At 54.4% G+C, this 9,930-nt stretch overlaps 1 protein-coding gene across 1 annotated transcript; it reads left to right on the plus strand.

The window, feature by feature from the left end:
- Positions 1–1,304: 1,304 nt before the first annotated feature.
- On the plus strand, positions 1,305–9,716 carry IRF1 (interferon regulatory factor 1). Its single transcript, XM_003920609.4, has 11 exons — positions 1,305–1,323; positions 2,053–2,269; positions 3,327–3,418; positions 4,771–4,870; positions 5,698–5,874; positions 5,984–6,033; positions 6,142–6,271; positions 6,457–6,579; positions 7,218–7,267; positions 9,090–9,225; positions 9,504–9,716. The coding sequence occupies exons 3-11, from the start codon at positions 3,332–3,334 to the stop codon at positions 9,626–9,628; spliced, it is 978 nt and encodes a 325-aa protein (XP_003920658.1). The 5' UTR covers positions 1,305–1,323; positions 2,053–2,269; positions 3,327–3,331; the 3' UTR covers positions 9,629–9,716.
- Positions 9,717–9,930: the final 214 nt, after the last annotated feature.

Below are 9,930 nucleotides of genomic sequence, written 5' to 3' on the forward strand. Positions count from 1 at the left end.
GCATAAGTATATTTCACGACATGGAAAGATGCTCATTATGTCTACATATACATGTATATTGATATCTGTATCTGTGAATTAAACTTAAGTTTTTGTTTTAAAGCACTTTTTACAGTCTCCTGTTGCCTTTTCAAGGTCACTGGTCAACTTATCAGACCATAAGGATGCAAACTTCCTTTCCCTAATCTCATCCTGAATTTTCCAGTGGGTTTTTCAGGTTCTCAGGGGCAGGACAAGCATCTATTTGCTGTACCAAGAAAGGATTCCACAACTCAGGAGTCACTTGTTTTCTCTTATTCTTGCTCAGAAGTCTTGGTCCTTGTAGCAAGTTCCCACTCCCATCTGTCACTTAAAGTACCCCAAACCCTATCTTTCCATTCCAGAATGTCAGTGCCCTCCATCTTGCTTAACGCTCAGCTAGGCTCTTTCCTCAGTTTCTCCTACCTCCTTTCCTCTCCTAGCTCCTGCCCCACCCCATCTGGGAGACAGTTCTGCCCATTCCTGCTGATATCCTGGGAACCAGGTTTGGCATTGGTCACAGCACTCAGATTCCAATGCACCAGAATGGGATTAACTCATGCATTTCCTCTATGGGAGGGAGGTAGTAGAGTGACTGACAGGTCGAATTTTGCATCAATGTGTCTATAGCCTGCAAAATGGGGTGCTGCCCTGGAGAGAGAGCTGGGGTGAAGGAAATGACAGGCCTGGGAGAGAAACTTCTTCTGAGTCCGCAGCTTGAGGGAGACAAAGGAAGGAGCCTCCTGGGCCAGAGTTTTGGATGGAAAATGAACACCCAGCCAAGTCTCTAGAATTATAAGTTGGGAGTTGGGGGAGACTACTTGTGAGCAAGAGTTAAGTAGGGGCCCTTACCAAGGAGCATGGGACCTAGGCTCCCCAGCCCTTTGACTAGACTCACTGCGTTGACCAGCCCTGAGCGAATTCCTCCATGCTACCCAGAACCTCTCTGGGCCAAGCCCTGGGGACCCAGAGATGACACCAATGCTTCCATTAAGGAACTCCCAATACAAGGGCGACAGCAAAGCTCTGGAGGCGGCCCGAGGCATGAGTGCTAGGAGGGATCGGAGCCACCCCACTCCCACCCTCACTCAGCCGTCTGGTCTGGGCTTCTTTGAACCCCTTCTCCTCCTCCGGTTCCCTAAGGCCAGCCAGGGGGAGTCCCAGGGAGGCAGACCGAAAAGGGGCGTGGTGTCATCCTGGTCACTATTAGACCCTGGAAGAGCGACCTTGAAAACTACTCAGCGTCTGTTGCCCGAGTGGAACATAGTGCTTTACAATCTCTTCCCATCACCGCAAACCATCAAGGTAGGGCTACTGTTATTTTATAGTTGAAAACCTGAGGTCCCGAGTTCCTTGGGGGCTGTGCTAGCAACGGCCAAGTTTGGATTTCCCCTTGTCCACCAGCCCCAGGCAGCACACGGCGCAGTAGGCTTTCTGCCTCCTTAACTTCCCCAAGGCAGGTGAGTGACCTGGAGGGAGGGGGTCGTCCCTAAAAACAGGGATAGTGCTAAGGCTGAAACCCTCCCTTCTTGATACCCCACTGGCGAGCCTGAGGAGCCAGGTTGCCAGTCGGGAGATTCGGCCCGGTGTTCCCGCTGGAGAGGGCGGCAAGTGGCCCGGCGATACCCTCACCTGCTTTCGGGAGATGGGCCCCCGCCCCCGCCCTGCCAGGAGGGTGAAAAGGAGCCAGCCCGCTGGGAGAAGGCGGAGTACGGGGAGAGGCTGGGGCCGGGGGCGTTGGGCTGTCCAGGGCAGCCCTCCTCCGGACGAGCAGGAGCGGGGTGCAGCGGGAGCGCGCGGGGCGGGCCCGCGGTGGCCCCGGGGCGGTGGCGCCGGGCCGGAGAGGGTGGGGCGGAGCAGCCGCCCTGTACTTCCCCTTCTCCTCCGCTAGCTCTACAACAGCCTGATTTCTCCGAAATGACGGCGCACAGCAGGCCAATGGGCGCCCGCGCGGCCGTCCGGGGGCGGGGCCGGCCGGCGCTGGGGAATCCCGCTAAGTGTTTAGACTGTTCCGCGGCGCCGCTGCCCTGGCAGAGCGCGCCACTCCTTCCTCTAGGCAGGACGTGCACTCGATCACCACCTACCCGAGGCCACCCGGAGCCGTGCCCAGTCCACGCCGGCCGTGCCCGAGGGCCTCGAGACCCCAGCAGCCTCTGCCTTCTTCCCTCTTCCACCCGGAGTCGCGCGGCACGGCAGCCCCCGCGTCGCCGGGACCCTCGAGCGCCGCCGCGGGATCGCTCCTGCAGCAGAGGTGAGTCCGCCTTTGCGGCGCCGGGGATCGGCGGCGTCGAACAAAAGGCGCGCGGGGCACCAGGAAGTGGGGGCTCGAAAGCCCCAGGCTGGAGTCTCGCTGGCGCGCAGCGTTGCCCGGGCCCCCGCGCGGGCTCCGGCGGGCGCCGTAGGAGCTGCGAGCGGCGGCGCGGGGAGGGCGGGCCGCGGCGTGGACCGCCCACCCGGACCAGGCTGCCGGCGCCCAGCAGCTTTCGCAGATCTGCGTGCGCGAAGCCGCCGGGGGCCTGTAGGTGGCCCGCTACGTTCGTCCCGCGCATCCACACGCCTTGCAGGGGACCGAGTGTCCGTCCACGCGTGGGTGCCCAGTGCTCCCGGCTATCGGCGGTCCCAGCTCCGCGCCCAGGCACCAGGGTTTTGGACTCCCTGTGCTGGTGGCAAGGGCTGGCTTACTGCCCAGGTGGCTGGAGGGAGTCGTGACCTACGGAGATTGCAGGAAGAGGCGCCACAGGTGTTCCTTGGGCCACTTCTCCTGAGGAGGGGAAACCGAGCCGGAAGGGTTAGCGTCCTGGCCTCAGCGTTGCGGGCGCTGTGGCTGTCAGGAAGGCGTAGAATGGATTCACGGGGGCAGGAGGGGGCTGTCCAGGGTTACGGCTAGCCGTTTGCTAGCTAGTGGTGACCACTCAAGTCAAGGGAATTTCTTCTTGGCACCAAGCAAAAGAAGTTCTTCCCTTCCCAAAGGATTTAAATTTTGAGCAAAAAGTTCTGGAATTAGGATTTCTGTGCATTTTGTCTCTTTTCCTGCACATGAATTCTGAAGCCATCAACTTGCATGCTTGTTTCCTCTAAAGACTGGCCAGGAGGAGCTGAAGGAAGGGGCAGAAGCATTTTTGCCTAAGATACTGAAAAAATGTGGAGAGCAGATTTATTCCAGCGCAGCTACCCTCCGCGCTGAGTGTAGTACCTAGTAGCTGGCTCAGGGGAGGGGAGGGTAACTAAGTGACCTCTTGTGGGGCAGGTCAGTGTCCAGGTGTTGTTCAACAGATTCCAGACTGGAGCCTTCTGTCTTCTTTTTACAGCCAACATGCCCATCACTCGGATGCGCATGAGACCCTGGCTAGAGATGCAGATTAATTCCAACCAAATCCCGGGGCTCATCTGGATTAATAAAGTGAGTGTAACTCTTTGGGTTTTCCTGCCACTGTTTTAACCCATGTACTTCCGGAGGGACCAAAGCTTCAGATGCAGCTCAAAAAGGGAAGTGATAAGGGGACAGGCAGATGTTTTTCCCAGTGGGTCCTGCATGCAGAGAGTGTGCAAGGCCCAGCTTGGGCCTCATTTGCACGACTCCTGTCTTCTTCCCTTCCTGAGGTAGGGCACTCACCTGAAGGCACTTCCAGTTTCCAGCAGCACGACTTTCTCAGCATCTGCAGAGCTGGAGTCCTGATAGTCTCTGAGGGAAACCCTTACAAACATACACAGCATCCTGCAGGGCTCCAGTCGAACACATAGAAGATTGTGAAGTGGGCACCGCTGGGCAGAAAGGTGGCTGGGTTAGCAGAGAACAAATGAATTAATCTTGTACCAGTCACTCTGGCCCAAGAAGCCTATAGCTGGTGCACTTGGGGCAACATAGACCCTATAGACTTAGTAGCAATGATAGTATTCATAATAATAACTAATGCCTAGTTATTATAGTGTGTGCCTGGCAGCTGCTAAGTATGTTACTTACATTGTGTCATTTAATCCTCGCAGTAGTCCTATGTGGTAGAGCCTGTTAATGTCATCATTTTCAGATAAGGAAACAGGGACACTGAGAGGTAGATCATAAGATCACACAAAAAGTGATGAAGCCAAGATTTGAATAGTCTGACTCAGAAATCCATGCTGCTAGTCACCAGTGATAATCACAGTAAGACCTTAGACTTCATATTTGTCACTGTGTCCCTACACATCCTCTGGTTTTTATCCTCAAAATTTTGTTGGCTATGTTTTCTCATTTCAGAGAAGACAAAACTGAGGGGCAAAGAGATACAGTGACAAGCCAGGGTCACACAGTGTTCATCATCCAAGTCTAGCCCACAGCTCCCTCAGTGGTATGACCAGGACCCCCTGTGTAGGAGCCTGTGGTCCCAGGTGTCCTGAGGAGTCCTTTCCAATGGAAGAAGTTCTTACTTCCATGTTGGTGCTTACAAGCCAGAGAGAAATATCCCAGAGCTTCAAAACCAGGGCTTCAGGGGAGGGTGCCCTCTGTGGGTCCTAGCACATCTGTAACAGGCAGAGGGAGGTCTTTGTGAGCTAATAGTACTGTAGCTCAGATCTAGGAATCCCTCCTGAGAGATCCAGAGTGGTCTATTTAAGCCAGTCTCAAGATAGGTCAGTCCAAGCCAGATGTTGGGGGAAGAGGGGAAGTCAGCCTTTTCTCACACCTGTCTGTCTGGGCAGGCCTGGGTCTCCGATTCACCCCCAAAGTCTGTGGTCTCTGAGCTGACACAGCCTCGTGTTTATGTGTATGTTGTTCAGGAGGAGATGATCTTCCAGATCCCATGGAAGCATGCCGCCAAGCATGGCTGGGACATCAACAAGGATGCCTGTTTGTTCCGGAGCTGGGCCATTCACACAGGTGTGTACCTGGGACTCAGGCCTAGGAAGGCCAGGGTAGAGACAAGGGGAGGCACGAACGTTAACACAGAGGCTCTTCACTGGGGTGCCTGAGCACCCTGAGACAGCATGCAGAATTACTGGGAAGAGGGGCTGGTGGCAGACCTGTGGTTCTAGAGAAGAGAGTCCATTATTTCAGCAGATTCTCAAAGGGATTTATAAAGCCAAGATCTTAGAAAGTATGTGGCTTCAGGGAGTTTGTGGCTAGATCAAAGTTCTCCCTGCAAAAGCCTCTGTGAAAAGCAGGTGTAAGCCAGGGCACAAAAAGACCCAGGCCTGCCTTTGCCATCGTGTTGCCCAAGGCCCTTGGTCGAAGGCTCATGTGGTTGGTGGCCTCCTTTATCCTTGAGGGTTGGAGCTCTAGGCCCATCTCAGAACAGTCAGTCCACCTGTTAGTAACTGTTCTCTGCTACCCGATCTGTGCCCACTCCCATGTTTGGAAATATCAGGTAAGCCCCAGTCCCTACCCTGTGGCTGCTGATAGCCCAAGGAGGAAGACTGGGCATGGTCTGGGACGTAGACAGTACACTTTGGGGATATGAGGACTCTAGAACTTCTGGCTGGGCCCTTCACTGAGGCCTGCTGGATTTGCTTAAGCCAAGCCTGGGCATTTGAGAAGGCCCAGGGCCTAGGACCCATGGAGTGTCACCAGGAGTACCTGCTGGTTTGACCACTGTGGCTCTCTGGTAGCATGAGAGTTCAGGGATACCCTTGCCTTCTTCCTCCAGGCCAGGGGCAGCTGATAATCCCATGGCCCTGACGATCCCCTTTTTTTCTCCTGCCCTCTAGGCCGATACAAAGCAGGGGAAAAGGAGCCAGACCCCAAGACATGGAAGGCCAACTTTCGCTGTGCCATGAACTCCCTGCCAGATATTGAGGAGGTGAAGGACCAGAGCAGGAACAAGGGCAGCTCAGCTGTGCGGGTGTACCGGATGCTTCCACCTCTCAATAAGAACCAGAGAAAAGGTATCCAAAGACTCTGGGTCCTCGGGAAGCCCTCAGGGAAGGAGGGTGGAAGAAGGTCAACTGGGGCTGGCGAGTATGTACTAAGGCTGACAGCCTATCTGCCCCACAGAAAGAAAGTCGAAGTCCAGCCGAGATGCTAAGAGCAAGGCCAAGAGGAAGGTGAGTGTGGTCCTAAGCAGCCAGGCCTTTGGTCACCTGTGGGTCAGGGTGAGCAGTGGAAGAAATGCTAAGGCAGGCCTGGGCCTAAGCTACTTTCTCCCTCCACAGTTATGTGGGGATTCCAGCCCTGATACCTTCTCTGATGGACTCAGCAGCTCCACTCTGCCTGATGACCACAGCAGCTATACAACTCCGGGCTACATGCAGGACTTGGAGGTGGAGCGGGCCCTGACTCCAGGTGAGCTGGTCCAGGTCTGGCAGGGGACCCCACAGATCAGTGGGATAGCGCTTTCTCTTGGGTCCTGGAGGCTTGGTGCTGGCAGATGGTGGCCCATTAGTGCAGGCTGCAGAGTGGGGGGTGCTGGATGTCTTGCAAACTAAAAAAGCATACAGCCTTGACCCATGGCCTCTGCTGTCCCCCAGCACTGTCGTCCTGTGGTGTCAGCAGCACTCTCCCCGACTGGCACATCCCAGTGGAAGTTGTGCCGGACAGCACCAGTGATCTGTACAACTTCCAGGTGTCACCTATGCCCTCCACCTCTGAAGGTTGGTGCTCCTGGGGCCTGGCCTGCCTGCTTGACTGTCTGGGCCCTGGGCAGGGCTTCCTGAGGGAGAAAAGATAATCAGAACTCCACCTGTTGCTCAGCTGATTGAGCCGGGCATTGCCCACTCTTAGCCCCTGTGAGGAGAGGCAAGCAGTGGGGACACTAGGAAGGCAGTTCAGAGTGGGCTGCAGTGCAGTGGGGGCTGGTGAGAGGCAGAATGGGGGCCAGGGGCTGCACTTTGGGGTGCTGGTTCTCCTTCCTCCTCTGCAGCCTAGCATCTGAGAGTGAGGAAGGAAGTGGGGTGGGGGTGGGAAGAGGCGTGGCTTCAGGGTTTGAGAGGCTGAGTCACCAGACCAGTGTCCTGTTCTGGAATCTGGAATCTCTCTCTCTCTGCGTGTGTGTGTGTGTGTGTGTGTGTGCGCGCGCGCGTACCAGTGTATCAGAGAGAGACAGGGAATCTCCATGGCAAACAGGTCCACTGGGAGGTAGGGGTGTGTGTGTGTGTGTGTGTGTGTGTGTGTGTGTGTGTGTGTGTCGGAGAGAGACAGAAAGGGCACGGGGATCTGGTGGGCTGGAACTATAACTGTAGGGTAACTGTGGCTAACTGGCAGCCAATGTCTCTGCTTTCCCCGTCCACAGCTGCAACAGATGAGGATGAGGAAGGGAAATTACCTGAGGACATCATGAAGGTAAAATGCCTTTCTATCTGGGCACTCTTGAAGTGGCTGTTTCTCAGTGAGGAGAGAGAACCAGTGGCGCTTCCAAATCAGAATATGGGCAGCTGCTATTGTCACCTGGCTGCTTGCATCATCCCACGAGTGCCACCTTCATGTGGCTTGACTGATGGGAAAGTCACCATGGGTAGGGAAGGCAGGTGGGAGGCCCGGCTTCCAACAGGCCATCCTGAAGCAAGCCCTGGGGCATCAGACAGCTCTATGAGTCAGGCACTATCAGCGATGGGTCCCTGGCCTACATCCTCCACCTCAGCATGCCCTGCTAGTTCGAGAATTGCACATCAGGTTTCAATAATCAGTCTTTAGGATCTGTAATATGATGGCTTTAAAGAAAAATTTAGCAAATTATCCTCCAGGTATTTTTTCTGCTTTCAGTTTTAAAAGTGAATATAAAAGGCCAGGCGTGGTGTCTCATGCCTGTAATCCCAGCACTTTGGGAGGCTGAGGTGGGTGGATCACCGGAGGTCAGGAGTTCGAGACCAGTCTGGCCAACACGGTGAAATCCCGTCTCTACTAAAAATACAAAAATTGGTCGGGCACGGAGGCTCAAGCCTGTAATCCCAGCACTTTGGGAGGCCGAGGCGGGTGGATCACGAGGTCAAGAGATCAAGACCATCCTGGTCAACATGGTGAAACCCCATCTCTACTAAAAATACAAAAAATTAGCTGGGCATGGTGGCACGTGCCTGTAATCCCAGCTACTCAGGAGGCTGAGGCAGGAGAATTGCCTGAACCCAGGAGGCGGAGGTTGCGGTGAGCCGAGATCGCGCCATTGCACTCCAGCCTGGGTAACGAGTGAAACTCTGTCTCAAAAAACAAAAAAAACAAAAAAAACAAAAATTATTTACAGCATGCAGCATTAGAAAAAAAGAAAAAAAAAATTATCCAGACATAATGGCAGGTGCCTGTAATCCCAGCTATTCGAGAGGCTGAGGCAGGAGAATTGCTTGAGCCTGGGAGGTGGAGGTTGCAGTGAGCTAAGATCACATCATTGCACTCTAGCCTGAGTGACAAGAGTGAGACTTCATCTCAAAAAAAAAAGAAAGTGAATATAAAAAAGTTTTTGCAGCTGGGCACTGTGGCTTATGCTTGTAATCCCAGCACTTTGGGAGGCTGAGGCAGGTGGATCACCTGAGGTCAGGAGTTCAAGACCAGTCTGACTAACATGGTGAAAACCTGTGTCTACTAAAAGTGCAAAAATTAGCCAGGCCTGGTGGCATGCACCTGTAATCTTAGCTACTCGGGAGGCTGAGGCAGGAGAATCGCTTGAACCTGGGAGTTAGAGGTTGCAGTGAGCTGATTATGCCATTGCACTCCAGCCTGGGCAACGAGCAAAACTCTGTCTCAAAAAAAAAGTTTGCAGTAGTTGTACCCCAGCTTTGTTCCATCAGCCCAGAAAATTGAGACGTGGGCAAAATTCCTTATCTCTAGCTTTTCTAGTCATCTTTTCTTGACTTGTTATGATAACCTTTGTTTTAAGCCACGTTCCCTGTTGCTATGTCCTTACACAGCTGAGAGGGAAGTTATGGAGATACCGTGCCAGAGAGTGGCCATGGGAGGGGTGGGAAAATGAATTGAGGCCCATTGCCAACATGTGTTTCTTCCTCCTCCCTCCCGGGCCCTGTCCTGACTGCAGTGCACGTCTGCATCTCATCTTAGAATGTGAAATGGCCAAGGGTGTGATCCTGGCTGAGAGAAGCTGGCTTACTGAGGGCAGGGCCACAGAATGAGTCTGCACTGGAAGGGAGTTGATGGCCTCTTGCTCTTCTGTCCCCAGCTCTTGGAGCAGTCGGAGTGGCAGCCGACAAACGTGGATGGGAAGGGGTACCTACTCAATGAACCTGGAGTCCAGCCCACCTCTGTCTATGGAGACTTTAGTTGCAAGGAGGAGCCAGAAGTTGACAGCCCAGGGGGTAAGAAGGCCCTGGATCCTTATGGCTTCTTATAGGAGGGAGAGCCAGGTAGGGATGGGGGAGGCTTGGGGGCAGGGACAGAGAGCAGTGCGGTAAAGCAATTGGGGTGCTGACACATTGTGGATTAGCTGCTGCTGCCATGCCTTAAGGTGTGCATGAAGCTGAGTGGATGTTTGCTGCTGTAGTGTGAAGAGCAGAGGCCATGTCTGTGGCCTAGGGGAAAGCACACCTTATGCCCCCATCCCCCGCCCTCATACAACCTTTTTCACATCTTCTAGGTGATATTGGGCTGAGTCTACAGCGTGTCTTCACAGATCTGAAGAACATGGATACCACCTGGCTGGACAGCCTGTTTACTCCAGTCCGGTTGCCCTCCATCCAGGCTATCCCCTGTGCACCGTAGCGGGGCTCCTGGACCTCTCTTACTCCCCTAGGCAAGCAGGTCCTGGCACCATGGTGGATATGGTGCAGAGAAGCTGGACTTCTGTGGGCCCCTCAACAACCAAGTGTGACCCCACTGCCAAGTGGGGATGTGGCCTCCCTCCTTGGGTCAGTGGCCTCTCAGGACCTGGCTGGCCAGCGTCTGAGTTTGTCTCGTGGGGTAAAGCTGTCCCTGCCTCCGGGGAAGATGAGGTTCTGAGACTGGCATGTCAGGTCGGGGACTTGGACAGGAGTCAGTGTCTGGCTTTTTCCTCTGAGCCGAGC

This window comes from Saimiri boliviensis, chromosome 1, assembly GCF_048565385.1.
Source record: "Saimiri boliviensis isolate mSaiBol1 chromosome 1, mSaiBol1.pri, whole genome shotgun sequence".
Classification (NCBI taxonomy): Eukaryota; Metazoa; Chordata; class Mammalia; order Primates; family Cebidae; genus Saimiri; species Saimiri boliviensis.

Coding starts and splice junctions, on each gene's coding strand:
- IRF1 (XM_003920609.4), top strand. CDS start 3,332: ATGCCCATCACTCGGATGCGCATGAGACCCTGGCTAGAGATGCAGATT. Junction 4,871..5,697: donor GAGCTGGGCCATTCACACAG/GTGTGTACCTGG, acceptor CCTGCCCTCTAG/GCCGATACAAAGCAGGGGAA. Junction 9,226..9,503: donor AGAAGTTGACAGCCCAGGGG/GTAAGAAGGCCC, acceptor CACATCTTCTAG/GTGATATTGGGCTGAGTCTA.